Genomic DNA, 25,771 nt, shown 5'->3' on the forward strand with positions numbered 1-25,771 from the left:
ACATAAGTTTCTGCTGGTTATGGAGTTTCCTTCTGGTACTCTGCTATATTTTTGGGTGGAATCACCCTAACTGTGGGTTATTTTTGAACCTAAGAGCTCGGATTCCCCAACATAAGGATTGTTGTTGCTGTGTGCCTTCAAGTCGTTTCAGGCGACCCTAAGTCTGAAGTTTAGGGCAGGGCGGGTCCATAGTTTGGGGACCCTGGTGTAGATGTACCTTAGGAAGCAGGCACAAAGCAGCGGGGAGAGCTTCTTGCTGGAAGCCCGGTCTTTCAATGGTGAGAGGCAGGAGGCCAAACCGAGGGCAGGGCGCTCCTATGTCATAAAGCTTGGCGGCCAACCCTGGGGGCAAAGGTTGCCGGTGGGGGCGTGGGGCTGGTGAGCCTATGGAAGGCGTGGGCGCCCCGGCCAGCCCCTCTCCTGCCCTTGAGTCCCTCATCCCGCCCGGAGAGAGGGAGGGAGGGAGGCGGCGAGGGAGAGGCCGGGGCTGGGCGGCCCGAGCGGCAGGCAGGTGCCCTGGACGGGGCGGTCGGGGGCGGGGACAGCGGGGCCCCTCCCCCTGGCGCCCTCCTTCACTCTCTCTCTCTCTCTCTCTCTCTCTCAGCGTGGGCTTGGGTATATAAGGCGCATCCCGGGCAGCCCCGCCGGCAGAAAGCCTTTGTCGGGGGCAGAGAGCTGGTTCGGCTTGACCATGCAGTCCTGCGCCTGGTGGTGGGGGAGGGTGCTGGGTCGGGGTCCCTGCTGGGGGGCCAAGAGGGCGACAGGGCGGTGGGGCCGCCGCCAGCAGCAGGTGCAGCAGCAGCACCAAAGGCTGGCCGGGGTCAGGAGCGCCTCCTCCTCCTCCTCCTCCTCCAGCAAAGACAGCAAAGCCTCCTCCTCTTCGTCCCCGCACACCGTTCGGCACATCGAGCGCCTCCTGCCCCGGCACGATGACTTCTCCGAGCGGCACATCGGCCCCGGGGACAAAGAGAAGCGGGAGATGCTCCAGACCCTGGAGGTGGCGGTGAGGAAACTTTCTCCCTTCCTTCCTTCCTTTCTCTTTTTCTTTCTCTCTCCCCACTCTCTCCTTTCCTTCCTTCCTTCCTTTCCCCCTTCCTCCTTACTTTCTTCCATCCTCCCTTCCTTTCTTCCTTTCTTTCTTCCTGCCTTCCTTTCTACCTTCCTTCCTTCCCTCTTTTCTTCCTTCCTTCCTTCCTTTCCTATTTCCTTCCTTTCTTCCTTTCTTACTTCTCTCTATTCTTCCATCCTTCCTTTCTTCCTTTCTTTCTTTCTCTCTTTCTTTCTTACTTCCTTCCTTTCTTTTTTCCTCCCTCCCTCTCTCCCTTCCTTCCCTATTTCCTTCCTTTCCTTCGTCCTTCCTTCCTTCCTTCATTTCCTCCTTCCTTTCTTTTTCCTTCCTTCCTTTCCTATTCCCTTCTTTACTTTCCTCCTTTTCTTCCTTCCTTTCCTCCTTCCTTCCTTCCTTTTTTCTTTCCTTCCTCCCACCCTTCCTTCCTTTCCCCTTTCCTTCCTTCCTTTCTTTCATCCTCCCTCCCTTGATGGGTTGCCCCCCTTCCATTCCCCCCGGGAAAGCCTCTGCTTTGTCTCCACCCTCCCCTCATCCTTGCCTTTCCCCACTTGGCCTTATTTCACTTGGGAGGAAGGGGCTCCTTGGGAAGGAGAAGGAGCGGGGCCTTGACATCCAGGCTCACAACATCCTCCCTCTTGTTCACCTCAAAGCCAGGATAAACCCCCTTTGTTACCCTCAAAGCCAAACTGAGCTCCTCTCTTGTTGACCTCAAAGCCAGGGTGAATCCCGCTTCCTGAAATGTCAGGGGGGAAATGCTTCTGGAACATGGCCATACAGCCCGGAAAACTCACAGCAACCCAGGGATTCCGGCCATGAAAGCCTTTGACAATACAATCTCCCTTCCCTTTGTTGCCCTCAAAGCCAGCATGAATCTCCATACTCTTCTTAGCAGCAAAGCCAGCATGAACTCACTTTTGTTACTCTCACAGTGGGAAAACCCTCCTCATGTGGCTCTCAAGGCCAGGATCTCCCTCCCCCTCCCCACTTGTTCCCCTCCAAGCCAGCATGAACCTCCGCTTGTCACCCTTCTCTTGCAGCCCTCAGAGCCAGGGTAGCATCTCCCCTTGTTCCCAGGCCTTTCCCCCAGTGCTTTTCCTTTGGGCCCCTTTGTCTGCATCTGTGCTCCAATCGCCTGAGAGGCTGTCCAACTTTGAACCTGCTGATGGCTCATGTGATGCTCTGCATTGTTCCTTGCCTTTTTAGAGCATGGATGAGTTGATCGATAAAACCATCCCCGCCAATATCCGCTTGCGACGGCCTCTGAAGATGGATGACCAGATATGTAAGTGTTCACTTTCCTTTAAATGCCAGTAAAAAGCCCTTGTGTGAAAGTTCCTCTTTCCTTGACTGTTTAGTTGGGATCACCTTTGACTGTTTAGCTGGGTTCACTATTTTCTAATCAGTTGTACAGTCATCAAGGAGAATTGTCTAAGGCCCCTTCCACACAGCTGAATAAAATCCCACATTGTCTGCCTTGAACTGGAATATATGGCAGTGTGGACTCACATAATTTGAAATTTTCTGCCTTGATATTCTGGGTTATATGACTATGTAGAAGGGCCCTAAAAGACTCATTGCAGGAGCAGTAAAGTCAAGCATGGAGTTTGCATAAACATACAAGGGCATCCATATTAGTTTTCAAACTGATCCTGTCATTAATTTATATTAATAACCTCTCAATTCAGCATCACATTCATAAAGAATCTATTGTGTATAGAACATATTGAGCATCCCTTGTCCAAAATATTCCAAAAACTGAAATTGTCTACATGGGTGGCTGAGATAATAATGACACCTTTGCTTTCTGATTTTTCAGTGTACAAAAACTTTGTTTCATACATACAATTATTTTGAAATAGTCTATAATTATCTCCCTTCTATGTGCTGACGGTGGATATAAATCATAAATGAATGTTGTATTTAGATTTGGGTCCCATCCCCAAGGTATCTTAGTAAAGGTTTCCCCTTGACATTAAGTCTTGTCATGTCTGACTCTGAAGGGTGGTTCTCATCTCTATTTCTAAGCCGGAGAGCCAGCAATGTCCATAGACACCTCCAAGGTCATGTGGCCAGCATGATTGCATGGAGCATCATTGCCTTCCTGCCAGAGCAGTATCTCGATCTACTCACATTCACATGTTTTCAAACTGTTAGGTTGGCAGAAGCTGGGGCTCATCCCTGCTCCCTGGATTTGAACCGCTGACCTTCTAGTCAGCAAGTTCAGCAGCTCAGCAGTCAGGCCTGTAGCGAGGGGGTGGTTTTAGGGGTCAACCCTCCCCCCGAAATGTTTCAGATTTTTTTAAAAAACCTGGTTTACTGATGAATTTTAACTGGTTAACCAAACCCCCATGCTAAGTCTATGAGATGCAAACAATTAAAGAGTCCCTCCAGAACTGTAAGCACTATCTCAAGCAAATATTGACAATTTATTCACAATGTCATTACTTGCAGCAATAGCTGATGTAGTGAAGCAACCAAGTTGGGTGTGTGTGTGTTGAATGCTCTTATTAAGGAGGCCAGACTTGGTGGAGGTGGTTGACAGGGGTGGAGCTGCAGGCTATTGAAGGTTGCTCTGCCCCCTGCTGTGCTCTTTGCTTCATTGTGAGCTAGGAGGCAGGTTTCAACCCCCCTCCCCCCCCGAAATTTTCAACCCTCCCCGAAATTTTCAACCCCCTCCCGAAATTGTCCCCCCCCCCCCAAATTGTCAACCATCCCCGAAATTTTTTTCTGGCTACGGCCCTGCCAGCAGTTTAACCCACTGTGCCACTGGGGGCTTCCCAAGATACCTTACATATATGCAAATAGAAGTATTTCAAAATCTGAGATACAAAACACTTCTGGTCCCAGGCATTCCAGAGAAAGGAGGTTCAACCTGTATTGTATGAAATGATGCTAGCCCAGGCATGGGCAAACTTTGGCCCTCCAGCTGTTTTGGATTTCAGCTCCCACAATTCCTAACAACCATTAGGAATTGTGGGAGTTGCAGTCCAAAACTCCTGGAGAACCGACGTTAGCCCATGCCTTTGCTAGCTGAATTGGAATATTCATTTCAGTAAGAATAGATAGGTGTAAATCTTTCAAAGAAAGAAGATGAGAAGTTTTAGAATTGTGTTTACAGGGCTTGCCATAATGTTTTGAGTGACAACAATTCCAAAATATATCTGAAGGTTTTAGCATAAAGCTTATTGTGATCTTTTACAGTCTTAGAAGTTTTCCTTAGTGTGACATTATGAAAGACTTGTCTAGCTCTGTATGTCAGTTCATTGTGAAATGAGTCCTTCTTGCTGCCAGTTACAATGCACACGAGATATTGATTACCAAAGTGATTGACAGAAGAGATCAAATCCTAACATCCAAAAATATTTGCTCTTTTATATTAGTCTGCAATGCCGCTACCTGTAGTAATATTCCATTTTGTAACTCAATCAACAAATGCACAAGACCTCACAACCTCTGAAGATGCTTGCCATAGATGCAGGCAAAACGTCAGGAGAGAATGCTTCTGGAACATGGCCCTACAGCCTGGAAAATTTACAACAACACAAATCCATTGTTGTTGTTTATTCTGGTATTCCCTTTCCAAACTGCTCCTGTTCTTGTAAAACTTCAATATGTGAAATATTTTCCTGGTTTAATTTTAAGAGGCACTTAAAAACTAAAGAAATTTGGAAGACTTAGTGACAACTTAATGAATACTTTCTTAATAATTCATCAGCAAAAGTTTCCAGATTCTTGGCTTTCCCATTGGGAAGGAAGCAATAAGGATTTAGAGGAAGTGTTGTCTCTTCTTGTATAAAGTATTTTCTAATGTGAGAATGCTATCTACAAAAAATATATATTTTAGGAAATATAATAAAGATACAGTGAAACCACTCAGTCACATATCTTGTAGTCTCTCGACTCCCTGAAGAATATTTTCCTGCTTTTTCCTCTTCTAATCCAGGATAGCATTTCAGTACATAGAAGATAATGTGATTCCGAGCCCTCTTTCTCTGCTTTTGATGTTGCTCATCAGCACATTGCAGTTTGAGTGTAAACTTCAGGCCATGCAGCTTCTCTTAGGTTTCTGGCCAGTTCAATCTGGTTAGTTCATGTTGATCTCAGACAACAGAAGCAGCAGCTGGGATGAAAAAGCCAGGAGAATGATAGCTTGAAAGGGGGAAAAATATCTAGGCAGAAATAACAGATTGTGATGGAAGGGTCATTTCTTTGCAAGCTTTTTGTTTATTCCTTCACTTTTTAGGCAAATATAATTTAAAATAATATATTATAAGTGATAGTACCCTCTAGTTAACATGTTAACATGTCACCTCCTGAAATCAATCAATCTACATGTGTGTGTGTATAATAGCTCTGTTTTGAGTGACATCATAACTCAAAATCCGCTAGACAAATTGCTACCACATTTGTCTACAAGACACCTACTAACCCACGGAGTTACCATCACTAAAAAAAAAATGATCTTGTCATTTGGGAGTTGTAGTTTCTGGAATTTATAGTTCATCTACAATCAAAATGGAACTCCACCAACGATGGAATTGAACCAAACTTGGCACACAGAATTCCCACGACCAACAGAAAACGCTAGAAGAGTTTGGTGGGCATTGACCTTGAGTTTGGGAGTTGTAGTTCACCTACATCCAGAGAGCCCTGTGGACTCAAACAATGATGGATCTGGACCAAACCTGGCCCAAATATGAACACAAATGGAGTTTGGGGGAAATATACCTTGACATTTGGGAGTTGTAGTTACTGGGATTTATAGTTCCCCTACAATCAAATAGCATTCTGAACCCCACAAATGTTAGAATTCGGCCATACTTCCCACACAACCCCCATGACCAACAGAAAATATTGTGTTTTCTGGTGGTCTTTGGCAGCCCACCTGACACCCCCTCGCAACCCTCCAGGGGTCCCGACCTCCATGTTAAGAAACGCTGCCTTAAGGCCATTCAGTCCAACTCACTTCACCAGAGCAAGAAAACATAATCAAAGCCCTCCCGACAAAGAGCCATAGATATAGATAGATAGATATGATTCACACACATATATGTATATGACAGATATAGTATCATAGATTTGAAAGGGACTCCTAAAGAAGGTCAGTTATATGTTGCATGTTCCAGGGTAGGCAACCTAGACAATCTCTACACTGACAAAGAAACAACAAGAAATACTGCTTACCCACAAACATAAAGAAATTACATATATTAGAAACCAACACTTTCTCATTACTTTATTTTCAAGATCACCAGACTGGGCCACAGCAACGCATGGCAGGGGACGGCTAGCCAATTATAAGGGTATATATGAGGGGAAATGGCTATATAAAAAGAGGAACATTTCCATATATTTACACAATTAAATTTATTTGCATACATATCTGAATTCTATCCCAGCAATGTGATCAAGCCTCTCAATACAAGTTTTGATGGGGTACCTGGTTTTGGTAACACAGGAGAAAATAAAGCAGTGGACACTCCAGAGCACTCTCAGTTGACGTCTTGGCCTCCTCCTGGCATAATGCCAAGAGGACTGCCCAAGGATCAGGGTAGGAGGATGGGGAGAAGGATTGGGGCAGTCACCGCGTGTCTTGCCTTCCTCCCATAGCCCAGTCCTTATGCTGGGAAGACAACCTGAGGATGACCTGGGCCTTGCCCCCTCCTGGCCTCACCCTCTCCCAGTCCCTCCCCATCCAGCACGTACCTGGCCCCTCCTCCTCCTCCTCCCTCCCAGCCCGACCCTCCTGGCTGGACCCACAATGCAGCCCTAAGGCAAAAAAGTTTGCCCATGCCTGCCCTACACCTTGCAGCATTTCTTTATATTCATTGTATTTCATATGTATCCTCCCTCTATAAGGTTGAACCACACATAACCATTGTACTTTGCTTATAAGGAAAAATCTTGGTCCAAAATTTATAACCTTAATTAGTAAATACAGAGTCTCTATGGGAAAGCCCCTTTTGTTTGAATGGGGAGGATATTAATGTTGAGATTATATGTTCTGGAGCATTATCTATTTTGTGCTTTCTTCTGACTCTTAAAAAATGAACTCCGTGCCCCGAGTAGGAACTAGAAACATTCTGTAACAGTCACCTGTGATCCTCTGATAACATGATGGGAACACTGATAGCCTTTCCATTCATGGGCACAGCGAGTTTATTCTGGTAATTGATGTTACTAGAATAAACAAGTGTTACTATTTGCTTGTTAAGAAACTAGTTTTATTATGGTTTTTAATATTCAGATTACTAAAGGCTGCTAATGAATATTGCACCCCTCTAGTGTAACCTAGCTGGCATTGCCCCTCGGCTCCAGTGTGCACTGGGAAGTCGCTGCTAACTGGGGGAGAAATAAGATTGAACACTGGGAAAGCCATCCACTGCATGGTTATCATCTTCCTCCCAGTAGACTGAAATCAAGGAAAGCCTCCTCTTAATGTTTCTCCAACAACAGCAAGAGTGTCCCTCTGGACAGCTAAACTAGGAAATCCCAACTGGATAACCCCCCCCCCCCCCCACGAGGGTCTTCCTCCAGGTGTAAACCAAGAATGGTCAGCTTGGAAGTCCCTGAACAGACTGAGAAATGGTGTTGGGAGATCAAAAGACAACATGGCAAAATTGCACTACCTAGAACAGTATTTCTCAATCTTCCTAATGCCCTGACCCCTTAATACAGTTCCTCATGTTGTGGTGACCCCCAACCATAAAATTATTTTGTTGCTACTTCATAACTGTATTTTTGCTAGTTATGCATTGTAATGTAAATATCTGATATGCAGGATGTATCTTCATTCACTAGACCAAATTTGGCACAAATGCCCGATATGACCAAATTTGAATACTGGTGGGGTTGGGGGGGGGGGGGTGGTGGTGGTAATTCATTTTGTCATTTGGGAATTTTAGTTGCTGGGGTTTATAGTTAGTTAACCTATAATCAAAGAGCATTCTGAACTCCACCAATGATGGGATTGAACCAAACTTGGCACACAGAACTTCCATGACCAACAGAAAATACTGGAAGGGTTTGGTGGGTGTTGACCTTAAGTTTTGGAGTTGTAGTTCACTTATATGCAAAGAACACTGTGGACTCAAACAATGATAGATCTGGACCAAACTTAGCATGAATACTCAAATATGCGCCAAGGTGAACACTAGTAGAGTTTGGGGAAAATAGACCTTGACATGTGGGAGTTGTAGTTGCTGGAATTTATAGTTCACCAACAATCAAGAATATTCCAAACCCCACCAACACTAGATTTGGACCAAACTTCCCACATAGAATTCCATGCCTTGAAGGGATTCGCTGGCGTGAGCCTCTCGCCCATCTCACATGCTCTCCCTCACCTGCACATGCGCACCATGCTGCCATGCTAGCACATCTGCTCTCCCTTCCCTGCTTGGAGTCTCAGAAACAACCCTCCCCTTGGCTGAAAGGCCAGCCAATCACAGCAGAGGAGGGCTTTTGGTGGAAGGATTTACCATCTGCTTCCAAAAAGAAAGAGAAGGGCAGGCTGTGAGATCTTCAGCCTTCTCTACCAAAGGGATTCCTCAGATCATCAGAAATTGGTTTTCTGATGGTTTTTGGCGATCCCTCTGAAACCCCCCTTACAACCCCCCTCCCAGGGGTCCCGACCCTCAGGTTAAGAAACACTGACCTAGAAGAATCCTCCACTTTGTGCAACTGTGGAGCAGAACAAACAACTCTGCATCTGTATGCTTGTCCACAGTATCCTGCCTCATGCACAGCGGAAGAATTGTTTAGGGCAGGCATCCTCAAACTGCGGCCCTCCAGCTGTTTGGGCCTTCATTTCCCAGAATTCCTGAATATTGAACAAGCTTGTTAGGGCTTCTGGGAGTTGAAGGCCCAAACAGCTGGAAGACAGCAGTTTGAGGATGCCTGGTTTAGGGCTACAGACAATGCGGTTGCTATTGCCCGTTTTTGGTCTAAAATTATTTAGTTGCTTGTGCTCCTTCTATTTTATCCGTTTTATACTTATTTATGCAATTCTTTTGATATGCCATAAATAAAAACCTCTCATAAAACTACTCCTGCCCGTGGCAGCAGGCTATCTCTAATTTTCAACTTGTAATCTGATTTGACAATAAGACAAATTCTGAAGATTCTAGAGTGGTAAAACCTTTAGAAGGCCAACCAAAAATAAAAAAGAATTCTAAAGGACTATGATTATGCAATCTGATAATTTATGTCTGTTCTAATTTGGTCTCCCTAGCATATGATTAATGTTGAATACATTTACCAGATCAACATGTTTATAAAACAAGTCCAACGACTGGATGTTATTACTGAACATTTTGTACTTATAAGCACTACTGATTCTGAAACCTATGGTGCAATAAGGGTCTTTGGACCATAATAAAATGTTGTTGTTTTGATTCTGAAACAGAACAATAATATGGAGTTACTGAGGAGGACAAGTACATCGTCTGACCATTCTAAAAAAAGTTGTGATACAAACATTGAGCTGAATGTTCGAAGGGCTTCTCATTCTCTGCACATTGATTAGGGTCAATTTCTGATACTGAAGAAAGTGAAAGGAACAAGTGCACACGTGGAAACCTACTTAGGGTACATCTATATCAGAGTGTCTCAAATGGTGCTTCTCCAGATGTTTTGTACTTCAGCTCCCACAGTTCCTAACAGCTGCTAAGCTGGCTGGGATTTCTGGGAGCTGAAATCCAAAACACCTGGAGAAGCACAGTTTGAGACACACTGATCTACATTGTAGAATGTTTAGTTTGACACCACTTTAACTACCATGGCCTTTTACAACATGTTTGGCCTTCTCTGCCAAAGAATACTGGTGCCTCACCAATCTACAAATCCCAGGATTCCATAATATTGAGCCATGGCAGTTAAAGTGACATTAAACTAAATTAATTCTACAATGTAAATGTACCCTGGGTCATCAGCCATGATTGTACAGGCTGTCCCTATAGGAAACCTGACTTATTTATTTATTTACCTTATTTATACCCCGCCTTTCTCTACCCCAGAAGGGGACTCAAGGCAGCTTACAAATGGCACTTAGACAGTGCCTTAAAACACACAAAATTCATCTAAAATGGTTTAGGTTAAAATTATAACATAATAAGCATGATTAAAATACATTCAAGGTTAAAACACACCACCCAGAGTTCAAGATCAAAGGTCATTCCATTATCAATTGCACATAATTCCATATTAAGATTAATACACTGCCCTATTTTTTGAAATCCTGCTCTCAGAACCAGGTTTTGACTCACCTCCTGAAGGCTAGGAGGGAGGTGGCTAATCTGATGTCATTAGGGAGGGAGTTTCACAACTGAGGGGCCACCACTGAGAAGGCCCTGACTCTCATCCCCACCAATTGCATTTGCGAGGAAGGTGGGATCGAGAGCAGGGCTTCCCCAGATGATGTTATACTCCAAGCTGGTTCATAGGGGAAGATAGGTTCGGACATGTAGACTGGGCTGGAACTATTTAGAGCTTTATAGGCTAAAGCCAGCACCTTGAATTATGCTCAGTAGCAGACTGGCAGCCAGTGGAGCTGATGTAACAGGGGGATTGTGTGCTCCCTGAACACTACTCTTGTGAGCAACCTGGCTGCTGCTCACTGGACCAGTTGAAGCTTCCAAACAGTCTTCAAAGGCAACCCCACGTAGAGTGTGTTGCAGTAATCTTTACAGGATGTAACTAGAGTGTGGATCACCGTGGAAAAGTCAGACTTCCCAAGGTACGTGTGCAGCTGGTACACAAGTTATAATTGTGCAAAAGATCCCCTGGACACCATCAAAACCTGGGGTTCCAGGCTCAGCAATGAGCCCAGGATCACTCCCAAGCTACGATTGCACCTATCAACAAGTTTGGAAGGGAAGAGGGGATTCAGCCACTAACCTCCCATCGTAGACAGTTTGAAAATATTACTTTTCTTTGGAAGTCCGCATGTGGACAGTCACAGCTACATGATCGGAATGGAAAATTATACATGAAGCATTTGTTTCCATGTGGATTTTTCTATCCAACTCGCTAGGGTCTTGGAAACTTATTTAAGCACATGTATGGCACACCAGAGATGAATCATAATAAAAATGATTTGTTTCAGTGCACCTAAGTAGCACTTCAGAAAACAAAACCTGAGCCAGGTTGTCAAAGGCTTTCATGGCCAAAATCACCGGATTGTTGTAAGTTTTTTGGGTTGTATGGCCATGTTCCAGAAGCATTCTCTCCTGATGTTTCACCTGCATCTGAGGCAGGGATCCTCAGAGGTTGTGAGGTATGTTGGAAACTAGGAAAATGGGGTTTATATATTTTTCCTAGCTTCCCACAGACCTCACAACCTCTGAGAATGCTTGCCATAGATGCAGGCGAAACATCAGGAGAGAATGCTTCTGGAACATGGCCATACAGCCCAAAAACCTTACAACAATCCAGTGATTTTGGCCATGAAAGCCTTTGACAATACATTAAAACCTGAGCCATTATATTCATTTTCTATATGCCACATTGTGTGTTTCCGATATAGACAAATAAGGTAAGGTGGCAATTCACAACACAAGTGGTTAAATTCATTTCACTGAGTGATATATGAACTGCCTTGAACATTTTGTATTAATGGTCTTGTATCTTCTTGCTTTAAAAAAAAACAAAGCAATTTTCAATATTAAAAAATGTTAAACTTTGAAAAGTTTTTATTAAATAACAAAAAAAAGTTTTAAAAAAGTCAAATTTAGAGTGATGTGCTAAATCTGTGAGGTGTGGAGAGTGAATTTTATTGCTCCAAGTCTGAAAAACTATCTCTGTCCTGTTTAGAAATGTGCACTCTTGTGTCTGAAGATCTGTACATGTTAGCACAGAACTCGATGTGTAGTGAGTGTATCTTTAAACCCTCTTGCCTTTCCCAGGTTTCCAGATAACAGTTCCAAAAGATCAATGAACTCTTTTCTTGGTACATTAAGATCATTGCCTCTGATCATGTTATGCAATACCCTCAGCCAGCAGAAATAAACAAGATCAGCAGGAGGCATTTATTCAGTCCGAAGAATTGCCAGCTAAAGTTCCTGAAGGATTACTCAACTATTTCAATGTAGTAGGTTTGGTGTAGTGCAGTTCATCCTATTTGCTGCCCTAGAAAACTGGAAACGGTAGGCTGAGTAGGATGGCTGGTTTCCAAGTGTTTCTTAATGAGTGTTTACTGTCCTCTTGTATTTCCAGCTTCCCTTTTATTGAGTACATTGGTTTATAGCTTTCTCATTGCACAACAAGAAGGGGACACTCTCAAATGAACCAAATAGTTGAATGGTGAAAGGCTAATGTCTGCTCTGTAACATGAGAATAAATGTAGCGTACCAAAAAGTTTGATACGTTTTTGTATTTTGGTCTAGACTCTCTGTGGAAAAATACTCCTAGAAAATAGTGAATGAAAAGACAACGGAAGTTACAGTGTCAGCGTTCTGAAACTGAAGCTAACTGGCTTTGTTGTTATGAGTATCTTGTTTGGTGGCTTATTAAATTTTGAAAATGAGGAGTTGAAAGGAAGAAATGCAAAAATAAATTTTTAAGAGAGGAAGAAGTAACTTACCTTTGACATTAATTCAATTATAAGCTATTTTTATAATCAGAAGTGAGAGAAAAAACATAAATGAGTCCCCCTAGAGGTGAGAAAAGCAGTATATAAATACTGTAAATAAATAAAATAAATAAATTATAAGTGGCATCTCAGGTAGTACAAGATGATAACTCTAGAATCCCATATACGGATTGAAGTCAGATATTTAGAATAATATGCACCAAAACATTTAAAGATCATGTTTACAAATAAAGAAAACAAATTTTGGTTTGGGCTACCAGAGATTGGGAATCTGGGGGTGATTTTTTTCACTGTGTGACCTTCCAAAAGCCAACAGATAATGACAACAAGAAGATAAAAACAGATCACACCTCCATTGCAGGTAATCTTAGCAAAATATCTCCTTATGTACGAAGGTTATCCGGAAAGTAAGGTTACAAGGCATGTAGCTCTCGTGGGAAATTTTCTCAGGGGAAGTTGGTATCATTGCCGTGTAGTGCGAAGCAATCGAGCAGTGCCAGTCATCAGTTGCTCATCGACTGGCATTGTGATGAAGGTTAGAGATGAGCGTCCTCTTTCCGTTTCCCTCCAAGTACGAAATTTGTGCTGTAATATGCTACATAAATGCTAAGGGAATGAACACCGCTTTGATTCATCACAAAATCAGTTCAGTTTACAGAGAGGACGTAATGTCAAGACAGCATGTGACAAAAGGGGTAAGGAATATATTGTGAGACGATGAAGAAACTTCCTAGAGCCTTCCAAAACAAACACCGTGGGATGCTGACAGCAGAAGTCTGTCTCCTTCATGACAATGTGTATCCGCACACCGCTCATGCAACACAAGAGTTGTTGACTTCATTTGGTTGGGATGTTTTAAGCCATCTCTCTCACATTCCCAATCTCGCACCCAGTGACTATCATCTGTTCACTAAATTGAAGGAACATCTTGGTTGAAAACTCTTTTGCGATGACAAAAATCAAAGTGATGAACTAGCTGAAAAAGGCGGAGGGAAACTTCTATGACACAGGCATCAAAAACTCATCCTATGGATGACAAAATGTATTGAACTGAATAGTGATTATGTGGAAAAATATTGTAACACCTATGCTACAATCCATGTAAGTTTTATTAAAATATATTCATTATTTGTATTCTTAAAAAAATCTTGTAACCTTACTTTCCATATAACTCTTGTATATATTATCTTAGCAAGAGGTCTCACTAGCTATCTATATATATAAATCTGTTAGGTTGGTTCAACCGGACAGCAAAACTCCACAACCCCCCAACGAAACTGTACCAAAATTGCCATGCCCATAACACAACCCACAAGGTACAAACATATCTACTCAAAATGAAAAACAACACAACAACACACTCACAAAACGGCAAAACAACTGAGCATGCGCATTGGTGCCCAGCAGCAAGTTCCCTGGTGCGCGCACAGTCTTCTGGCCAACTTTCCCTCTGCGGAAGCCATGCCCACTCCAAGCCCCGCCGCGCCGCTTCCCACACACACACACACCCTGCTGCACACACACATACAACCCCACGCTCCATCACTCTCCCCACCGCCACACACACACGCGCAACCCCACTCCCCCCGCTGCGGCACACACACACGCAACCCCACGCTCCATCACTCCCCCCGCCGCTGCACACACACACACAACCCCACGCTCCATCACTCCCCCCGCCGCTGCACACACACACACAACCTCACGCTCCATCACTCCCCCGCCGCCGCACACACACACGCAACCCCACTTCCCCGCCACCGCACACACACACAACCCCACGCTCCATCACACTCCCCGCCACCGCACACACATACACAACCCCACGCTCCATCACTCCCCCCGCCGCCGCACACACACATGCAACCCCACGCTCCATCACTCCCCCCGCCGCCGCACACACACACACAACCCCACGCTCCATCACTCCCCTGCCACCGCACACACACACGCAACCCCACTCTCCATCACTCCCCCCGCCGCCGCACACACACACATGCAACCCCACGCTCCATCACTCCCCCGCCGCCGCACACACACACGCAACCCCATGCTCCATCACTCCTCCTGCCGCCGCACACACACACACAACCCCACGCTCCATCACTCCCCTGCCCCAATCTTACTTCCTTTTACTTCACGCCTCCTCCAAACCCCACCCCGCCCCTTCCCGCCCTGTCAAAATCCAGGAAAGACAGGAAGGAAGGAAAGAAGGAAGAAAGAGAAAGGGAGATAAAGAAAAGGGGGAAGGAAGGAAAGTTAGAGAAAAGGGAAGAAGAAAAGGAAAGAAAAGGAAAGATGGAAGGAAAGAAAAGAGAGACAGCAGAAGAGAAAGAAAAAGGGGGAAGGAAGGAAAGAGGTAGAGAAGGAAGAAATGAGAGACAGAGGGAGGGAAAGAAAAAGGGGGAAGGAAGGAAGGAGAGAAGGAAAGGAAAAGGGGAATAAAGGAAGGAAAGAGGGAGTGAAGGAAGGGCAAAGATGTAGAGAAAGAGGGAGGAAAGGAAAGAAGGAAAGAGAGAAGGAAGAAAAGAGACCAGAAGAGAAAGAAAAAGGGGGAAGGAAAGAAAGAGAGAAGGAAAGAAAAAAGGTAATGAAGGAAGGAAAGAGGGAGTGAAGGAAGGGGGAAGATGTAGAGAAAGAGGGAGGGAAGGAAAGAGGGAAAGAGAGAAGGAAGAAAAGAGACCAGTAGAGAAAGAAAAAGGGGGAAGGAAAGAAGGAGAGAAGGAAAGAAAAAAGGGAATGAAGGAAGGAAAGAGGGAGTGAAGGAAGGGGGAAGATGTAGAGAAAGAGGGAGGGAAGGAAAGAAGGAAAGAGAGAAGGAGGAAAAGAGACCAGAAGAGAAAGAAAAAGGGGGAAGGAAAGAAGGAGAGAAGGAAAGAAAAAAGGAAATGAAGGAAGGAAAGAGGGAGTGAAGGAAGGGGGAAGATGTAGAGAAAGAGGGAGGGAAGGAAAGAAGGAAAGAGAGAAGGAAGAAAAGAGACCAGAAGAGAAAGAAAAAGGGGGAAGGAAGGAAAGAGATAGAGAAGGAAGAGGAGAAGGAAAGATGGGAGGGAAGGAAGGAAGGAGGGAAAGAAGGAGAGAAAGAGGGAAGGTTGGCCACAGCAACGCGTGGCGGGTAAAGGTTATTTCTATGATTATTATGATGCTATTATTCCTATGAGACCCTTTTAGGGGGAATGGGCGAGGTGTCAGGTCCCAGAGGCAATGCACTGCATTATTGTTATTGTTATGATGGTGGTGAAATAAAAGGAAATAAAAAGAGAAAGAAGGAAGCAAACAGGGAGGGAAGAAAGGCAAAGGAAGAAAGGGGGAGGGAATGAAGGAAAGAGAAGGATGAAACCAAGTAGTGAAAGAAGGAAAGAAAGAAAGAGGTAGAGAAGGAAGAAAGGAGAGAAAAGGGGAGGAAAAGGGGGAAGGAATAGGTAGGTACCTCTCTTTCATAATAGTCCAGATATCTACCTCAACTTTGATAAGTTTTACTATAGGCCACAGCAACGTGTGGCAGGGTACAGCTAGTACATTATAAAAGAAAATCGCATTTTGCTATTTGAGTGCACTCTTTCTATCTGAATGATACATTACAAAGTTTAAAATTTATTTAAAAATATTTTTTCTGGGTTTGAAGGTTCAGTCTTAAATATTGTGTCCTAGGGTACAGATTTTATAAGATCTTTAAGTTTGCCATTGCAGATAATGGTGAACCATGTCGGCAAGGAGTCTCCTCACCCTATAAGGGGTTTTAGTGTGCTTTTACGTAATTCTGTTCTGAGCATAACATCACAATTAGTGTTATTAGAGTGATCACTGATAAAATGGTTGAATAATTAAATCCAATGTTCATCCTATGTGGAATAGATTGGCTGAAATAAATGGGAGTTGGAAGACGTAACTAATTTAAGTGCCATTGTTTCCAAAAGGTCTACCTATTGACATCTAACATACGTCTAACAATAGTCCTAGCCTAAGTTTCAAAGAGCCTTGATAAACATCTCAACAATTTTGCTGTGTTCTGCTCTCATGTGGCCATTTTTCCCTTCTGAGAAGCAAAGATCATTAGGAAGGATCCCATTGTATTTCCCTCAAAAAGAATTGAGAGTATTCAGTGAACAGTGGCAAAGAATTCTCGTGGACTCATTGCTGAGCTGGGAACCTCAGGTTTCAGCAGTGACCAGGGGAGCACTTGCACAATTAAAACTTGTGTTCCAGCTGCGCCCATACCTCGGGAAGTCAGACTTGGCCATGGTGGTCCATGCTCTCCCTACATCTCAAATAGACTACTGCGATGCGCACTACGTGGGGTTGCCTTTGAAGACTGTTCTGAAGCTTCAAGTAGTCCAACGGACAGCAGCCAGGTTGCTCACCGGAGTGGCGTACAGGGAGCATACAACCCCCCTGTTGTGTCAGCTACACTGGTTGTGGCTTTGCTACTGAGCACTATTCAAAGTGCTGGCTTTAGCCTATATGTCTCTAAGCGGTTCTGGTCCAGCTTACCTATCAGAATGAATCTAACTTTATGAGCCAGTTAGACTACTAGGATAGGCTGGGGAGATCCTACTCTTGGTCCTGCTGCCCTCATAGGTGCAATTGGTGGAAACGAGATACAGGGCCTTCTCGGTGGTGGCCCCTTGGCTGTGGAAGCCCCCCCCCCCAGTGAGATTAGATCGGCTCCCTCCCTCCTGGTGTTTAGAAGGCAACTTAAACTTTGGATTTTCAAGCAAGCATTCAGGAAGTGAAATGAAGCAGTTAAATGACAACCTTGGGATTGGTGCAATGTCTGATGTTTTGTGTTTATGTCTATGTTCAATGTTTCATAGTTTCATAGTTTAATCCACATGTCTATTTTAGATATGTGATGTATTTTACATTTATGTGAGCCACTGAATTTTACCATTTGATATTTTATGAACCTCTTTGAGTCCCCCCAGAGGTGAGAAAAGCGGTATAGAGAAGAAATGAAATAAATAAATAAATAAAGATTTTATTAATGTTTGCTTTGTAGCTTTGCAGAATTTATTCATGGACCACAGGATTTGGAATCAAAGTTGTCAGTTGTCCTGAAACTACTAGATATTCAGCGCAGGACTTGGTCATCCCTTTATGATATCACAGGCTAGCATACTAGAATAGCTAATTCAGTAACAACCAAAAACATGAATTATAATCCGTACAGCAATCGATTCACCTACAAAAGTTTTTTAAATGTATGACTTGGCAGGCTTTTTATGTGTCTCATGTGAAATAAAATAATTGTGACGAAACTCTATTTACCTCTGGATTTAATTATTAACAATAGGCAAGGCAAACAGACAGCAAGGATGGATCAGAATGTACAATGGAGAGGAAATTGAAAAGACTGCCTCAATCAGGATTCTAACGGTTGCACAAGCTCATAATGTGTAACATTATTGGATCTATTGTAAGACAGGTTTTCTAACTTTCTTTTTATTAGGTGAGAATGAAATCCTTGAAACCTTGCACAGTATTGCCAGCAAGAACAAGATCTGGAGATCCTATATTGGCATGGGATATTATAACTGCTCAGTTCCTCCAGCCATTGTGAGGAATCTGTTGGAGAATGCAGGATGGTAATGTACTACATCCATTTCTCTCTCTGTGTGTATGTGTCTATGTTAAAGAGAGAGAGTTTGGGATTAATGCGTGAGAATGTGTAAAATACCCACATGAGACTATTTTGTTCATTTGTTTGTTTGTTTTGGTCATCCATAGAATTTCAGTGAGCATAAGTTTAGGATCAAAAAGTTTTTAAGGTAATAAACTGGTTTTAAAAATAGGTTTAATTTTTCGAAAGCATTTCTTATTTAAAAGTACTGTTATGGGCAAACTGTGTCTGCAGTGCTAATATCACCAATATTTTAACCTGGAAGATACAGCCGGAGTGGTGCATTGGGCTAAATCCTTGTGCTGGCTGAACTGCTGACGTGAAGGTCAGCGGTTCAAATCCGTGAGATGGAATGAGCTCCCATCTGTCAGCTCCAGCTTCTCATGCAGGGATATGACAGAAGCATCCCACAGGATGGTAACACATCCTGGTGTCCCCTGGGCAACGACTCTGCAGATGGCCAGATTTCTCACACCAGAAGCAACTTACAGTTTCTCAAATCACTACTATCATAATTTTTAAAAAACCTGGGAAGATGCAAAATTGTGAAATGGAAATGAAAACAAATAGTAAAAAAGGCTGATTCCATCTCTTCCTATAGCTACAGCAACTTCCATGTGAGGAATGCTTTTTAACAACTAACCAAAAATACGGGGAAGTCATCCCTTCCCTTGCACAGTGTATTTGTTTTCTTTCATGTATGTGATGGGGCCACGAGGTCAAATGCTATTAGGATTATCTTTGTTTCTCTAGGACTGTGTTTCCTTGTTTTTCTAGAGATGTTGATTGATGCATACACATTAAAAGCATTCCCGTAATGAGAGATAAGAGTATACTGCTTGCCATAACTAAATCAGCAGTTCATAGTCCATTTGCTTCAAAGTCAATTTGAATGACCTTGTCAGAAAGGCAGAATTACTTTTTGAAATCTACCATTTCTTAATAAACAGAATCTCCCAAATATGGACTCCCTTTGCTGTATGGTTGCATACATTTCACGCTGTGTGATCTAAATTCTAAAAACATTGGTGTTACAATGAAGCCTTGTAAAAATATGGTTTATACCTTTGTAAGATATGGCTTACAAAGCTGATTCGCATGAGCAAGCTTAGAGTGAATATTAGTGAGCCATACAGCTTTGTGGATCCACTGTTTCCTTTAATTTTTAGACTCAAAAAATTGATCTCTGTGAAAACTGGATATATATATACAAACTGAAAAAGTAGAATATTTTGTAAAATTAATACAGTCAACATCTACTGTATATACTCAAGTATAAGGTTTGTTTATTTCATATCAAAAGCATTGCATAAATTAGTATAAAACTGATAAAAATAGAAGGAGCACAAGCGGCTACATATCTTTTGACCAAAAACGGGCAACAGCAATGGCACTGTCTGTAGCCTCCCACAATTCTTCCTCTGTACATGAAGCAAAGCATAGTGGACAAGCGTACAGATGCGGAGTTGTCTGTTCTGCTCCACAGTTGCACAAGGTGTGGGATTCCTTTAGGTAGTGCCATTTTGCCAGGTTGTCTTTTGTTTTGCCCACTCCACTTCTAAGTCTGTTCAGGGACTTCCAAGTTACCCATTCTTGGTTTGCCCCTGGAGGAAGACCCTCGTGGGGAGCCATCCAGTTGGGATTTCCTGGTTTAGCTGCCCAGAGGGATACTCTTGCTGTTATCAGTAGCTGCTGCATTTTCCACCATCGGCTGTGCGGAGAGCCCCCACACCTTTCCGCCAGGACCCTCACCCGGGTATAAGCCAAGGGGGGCTTTTAGCCTGAATGAAGGGCTGAAAATGAGGCTTATAGTTGAGTATATACATATTTGTAATGTGAATACAAATTACCTTTCTGGTAATTATCCCTCCCCCCTCCCCCCCGCTCAAAGAGTTGTGAAATGACATTATCTGCCGTTTAAAAAATTATCCAAAGTATAAAATGGATAAAAATTCAAAATAAATTGCTTGGCTCACTAACCTACAATCAGCTGTTCGCAGAGTGACATTGTGGGACTACGTTAGGCTGCACACATTTTTGTGCCTATGCTTCCTGACTGCCTTCATGCTCTGAGTCTACTATGGTGTTGCCCTAGAAACCAAACTAATTAATTCAGGTGACGTGATATGAACACAAATGAATGGGTAGAGAATAGAAAGAATGCTTGGCTTCTTGAGTGAGTTGACAATAAGTCTAGACTTAACCCTAGAAAAACCACCTTCCCCAAGTCATCATCGCTGCTTGGTTTTTATGGCACTGGTTGGAAATGTTTTGAGTACCATATTCTTGTAGCTTCTTATATCATTTGCATATGTCTCTGGGATGCACTGTATGATGTTATACTAATGTTATATTAAAGATACAGACTTATTAGTAAAAGCCAACTCAAGTGAAATTCTGTAAATGATCTTTAAGTGGGAAACTTGTGTATTCAGTTGAACCATCGTAGTGCTAATATCAGGGCAGCGTAGAGAAAAATGTGTACATGGAAAGTCATGTACAGGAATGTTCTTCCTATGTGTAAAGCAGGAATAATCAACTAGCAGATCTAGGGGTAAATTTCCGCTTCCTCCCTCCTCCCATGGGTCATAGTACATCCTTCCAGCAACAATGAAGGTGAGCAGAAGCTCATTTTCACTTTCACTTTCTCCTCCATGTTCCTGGGGTTGCTGTAGATGGAGATGGTTGAACTTGATGGCCCATGCGACCCCTTCTGTCTCTATGATTGTTTCTCTATCTCTCTCCCTCTCCTGCTCCATCTCTCTTGTTAACTAGGGAATACCCACTTCGTTTCAACCCCACATAGGGCTGCACATACAGTGTGTTTCTCATCCCGCCTATAAATAAGATATTGGATGAGAAGGATTATTTTCTCACAGATCTAAGAAGGTGTCAAGTACAGACTGAGTATCCCTTACATGGAAGTCCGAAGTCCTCCAAAAATTGTTCACATAGGTGGCTGCAATAGTGTTACCTTTGTTTTCTGAGGGTTCAATATATACAAACTTTGTTTCATGCATGAAATTGTTAAATATTGTATATACAATTGCCTTCAGGCTAGGTATATAACGTGCATATGAAACATAAATGAATTTCCTGTTCAGACTTATGTTTCCTTACCATGATATCTCATTATATGCAAATATTCCAAAATCTGAAAAAGGAATCTAAAATCCAAAACAATTTTAATCCCAAGGCCTGTGGTGCAGCTGTCTGAGTGTCAGCTGCATTAAGATCACTTCTGACTACAAGGTCATGAGTTCAAAGCCAGCCCGGGTTGGAGTGAGCTTCCCACCAATTGTGTAGCTTGTTGTCAACCTTTGCAACCCAAAAGACAGTTGCATCTGTCAAGTAGAAAAATTAGGTACCACCTTAAAGTGTGGGGAGGCTAATTTAACAAAATTCATGAGGCCATTAAAAAAAGACTCCAGCAAAGCACTCCAGCAAAAGCATGCGGAGAATGCGGAAGTACTTCATCAGTGTCGCAAATGGATGGTGAAAGCGACAGCTCCCCTCGTGGCCAGAAAAAGTTAAATAGCCTCTGACTGTTTTCTATATCTGTTGTGGGTCTTTGACATTGAATGTTTGCCATATATGTGTACATTGTAATCTGCCCCGAGTCCCCTGAGGGGTGAGAAGGGTGGAATATAAATACTGTAAATAAATAAATAAATAAATATAGGGATGCTCTACCTATATTAATTTTATTATGAATAAAAATTATGCCGTTGCCTTTATAAGGCTGCTGTATGTCAGTTGGCTACTGAAGAACCTTGCAACTATTTCTGTGAGCTCAAAGAGAAATACTGTGTTTCTGCATCAAGAAGCTCCTATCAACCATGATAAACTATTTTCAAAACTAAGTTTATCCAATAATTTCCTAGTTCACAGGTAAAGAAAAATGCCAAAAGAGGAAGAATTAAAATGGTTATGATAGCTCTTTTGTATCGTTCATCTTGCCAGTTGCGAGTTATGAATAAAAGACACCCAAAACTTTTGCTTAATAACACATGGTGGCAATGTACAGACTGAAAAGATCACACTGTTGAAAACAAAAACAAAGAAAAATTACACCTCCGAGGAGATAGAGCACATGAGGACCTATAATTGATTAAACATTTGGGAAGTATGTCAATAAACATGATGTCAACCTGACTTCTCTACATTCTTTCATGTCCTTTGATGGATGAAAACACCACAAAATCTATTCAAAATGGATTTTGTAGACAGCAAGAAATTGATTTCTAGACAGCAGTATAAGTTTCCCTGCTCTATAAATTCAAGAAAATTGTAGAAAAATTATGGTATTGAAAGGCAGTGTATTGATTCACTTGATGAATACACAGAGTGGTGGGCTGTAGTTGTCATTAGAAGTAAACAAAATGACAATGTATATGCTCTGTGTTGATTTGTTCCAGTTGAATAAAAATAAATCATGGAATAGCTTGGAGAAGCCAAAGCTTTTGTTAAATTATTTCCTACCATTGAGTTCATGAAAGTAACTGCATTGGTCACAGCTTTAGACACTAAGAAAATGAACCATGAAGTACTTCAGTGATTCTGTTGGAGATTATGTTATTGTCACAAAAATCATGGTGGAACATCACAGTGCCCAACTATAACCGGGGATTTTAATGACCCTGAAAGGTTAAACAAGGTTCTGCTCAACAAGAAGAAATGTGCACATGGTATATAAACCTTTTGGAACATGGAATTGATGGAGAGATATCTGCCATGACCTGGAAAAAATAAGGATGTATTTCAGCCCACAAATCAGCTATGGAAGTGCTCCAGTCTAGGTGCAGTACCTCTCCAGGGAGACTTCCTGCCTCACTTTACATTTACAAGCACATTGAAGGAACTGTTCAAATGAAACAATGAGTTTGCAGATGCCTAAGACTGAAACAAAGCTTCCAGGAGAGCAAAACCATTGCACTTGCTCCAGTCACATTTGAATTAATGAGGAGATACCTAAACAGTCCTTCAACAAAGCCAAGATGATGGCCAGCTTCATCCAGTTGGGAGTTTTTTGCATCAAGAAGGCTTCAGAGATAGGATAATATTATTTACTAAACTAACAAGGGAATGCATCGCTGTGGAAGGTTGCAAATTACACTGAAGGAGAATGGGCAAATAAAGAGCTGGGCATGTTTAGCCTGAAGAAGAGAAGGCTGAGAAGGAGACATGATAGCCATGTATAAATATGTGAGAGGAAGTCATAGGGAGGAGGGAGCACGCTTGTTTTCTGCTGCCCTGGAGACTAGGACGCAGAAAAATGGCTTCAAACTACAAGAAAAGAGATTCCATCTGAACATTAGGAAGAACTTCCTGACTGTGAGAGCTGTTCAGCAGTGGAACTCTCTGCCCTGGAGTGTGGTGGAGGCTCCTTCTTTGGCGGCTTTTAAATAGAGGCTGGATAGCCATCTGTTGGGGGTGCTTTGAATGTGATTTTCCTGCTTTTTGGCAGGGGGTTGGACTGGATGGCCCATGAGGTCTCTTCCAACTCTATGATTCTATGAAATACATAGTGGGACCAAATCTACACATGCGAATTAAAACTGCATCCTTATCTCAATCCCAGTCCTGTTGAAACTCTCAACATTCCTTTCATTCTGAGGTGAGGACATTTCGTTTTGATGCCTGAGAGCTTTCAGAATGATCATACAGATCATTTCTCCAACTCTGGACATTCCTCAGATATATAAACCTCACTTGCCTAGTTTCCAACAGACCTCACAACCTTTGAGGATGTGGGTGAAACGTTAGGAGAAAATGCTTCTGGAACATGACCATACAGCCTGGAAAACTCACAGCAACCCAGATCATACAGAACATAACCTATCTTGTTTGTAACTTGGAGACTGCCTGTACTTCTAAATTCCCTCTTCTGATCATATTATAGCTCTTGTTCAAATGCAAATAATATTACAATATTTATTATCTCATAAATCTGTAATTATGACACTCTCAGGAACACATTGGTGTATTTTGGTGGTTGTGATGTCTCTGTGTTTGTGTTATTTAAAAATGCCTTTTAGAAAGGGTTGCTGTCTCAAGAGTATTTGTGTGTGTGTGTTTAATAGGGTGACTCAGTATACACCTTACCAGCCAGAAGTATCGCAAGGCAGGCTGGAGAGTTTGTTGAATTACCAAACCATGGTGTGCGACATCACAGGAATGGATGTGGCCAATGCTTCTTTATTGGATGAAGGGACTGCTGCAGCAGAAGCTATGCAGTTGTGCCACAGGTAACAAATTTAAAAAATCTTATTAATAAACTATCTCAAAATATAGGTGCAGCTGAATGCGTAATCCTTCTCCTCTGTGGCCCCATGACTCTGGAATTCATTGCCAGGTGAAATTAGACAAGCCCCCACGCTAGCAGCCTTCAAGAAGTATCTCAAAACCTGACCTTTCCGCTGTGCTTTTGGAGAGTGACCCTATATCTCCTTTTGTTCGCTCCCCCATAATGTCTGTCCCCACACTGTACTTCCCCCTGCCTGTTTGAAGGTCTGTCTCCATTACTCCATTGCTCCGTTTTTCAATGAGTTTCCCCTTCACGATTATTTGTGTTTCATTTCTATTTCATCCTGAGTTTTTATCATTTTACCTTGTACATGTGGCTCGCTCACTGTGATTGTGATTTATCTATTACTGTATTTTGCATTATTTTATTGTATTCTTATATTTAATTATTTTATTGTGATGTTTATTTTGTCTTTTGGTTTTATTTTGTTGTAATGCATTTCTGGGCTTGGCCTCAGGTAAGCTGCCCTGAGTCCCCATTGGGGAGATGATGGCAGGGTATAAATAAAGATGATGATGATGATGATGATGATGATGATGATGCCATAGGCCTGCAGTGTAAAATACAACTCCAAGGAAAAAGGGAAGGGGACTAAATCAGGAAACATATATTAAACTTAGCTAAATCATAACTAAGTGAAAATAAGTAGTCCTTCCCTTGTTCAGAACAAAAGTCCATATATTCCAGTATCTTATTTGTGCAGTGTCCACCAAGACACTTCTGAAATGCCCATAGAATTTAGACTGAGGGCAATACTCTTCCTTTTTTTTGCCAACCAGCAAATCAACCATAAAAGCATTAGATCTCCTCTGATCTTAGAGGCGATGCATGCCATCCTTGGTTTCTACTTGGATGGGAAACTGCCAAAGAATAACAGCTGTACTAGGCTGTACTTCAGAGGAAGGAATTTCTCAATATACCTTGCCTAAGAAAACCTTATGAAATTAATGGAGGTTGCTATAGTCAATAGATGATTTGAAGGCACACAGACACAGTGAAGCGTAGGAAGGTATTCCATAAAACTGTATCTTTTCTTCAATTATTATAGTGAGCAACCATTGATATATCAAGATAGATAGAAGCAATATTTATTTTGGCTTGCATGGTGTAGGCCAGGGGTCCTCAAACTAAGGCCCGGGGGCCGGATGCAGCCCTCCGAGGTCATTTACCCGGCCCTCGCTCAGA

General features: G+C 42.6%; 1 protein-coding gene across 1 annotated transcript in view; it reads left to right on the plus strand.

Annotated features, from left to right (window-relative positions):
* Positions 1-636: 636 nt before the first annotated feature.
* GLDC (glycine decarboxylase) overlaps positions 637-25,771 on the plus strand; it is a 60,308-nt gene continuing 35,173 nt past the window's right edge. The window contains exons 1-4 of the mRNA XM_060762300.2: positions 637-1,003; positions 2,273-2,351; positions 18,109-18,244; positions 24,363-24,527. Coding sequence (XP_060618283.2) covers positions 692-1,003; positions 2,273-2,351; positions 18,109-18,244; positions 24,363-24,527 — 692 coding nt within the window. The 5' untranslated portion in view covers positions 637-691. The remainder of the gene's footprint in view (positions 1,004-2,272; positions 2,352-18,108; positions 18,245-24,362; positions 24,528-25,771) is intronic.

This window comes from Anolis sagrei, chromosome 2 (assembly GCF_037176765.1).
Source record: "Anolis sagrei isolate rAnoSag1 chromosome 2, rAnoSag1.mat, whole genome shotgun sequence".
In the NCBI taxonomy this organism is placed as follows: domain Eukaryota; kingdom Metazoa; phylum Chordata; class Lepidosauria; order Squamata; family Dactyloidae; genus Anolis; species Anolis sagrei.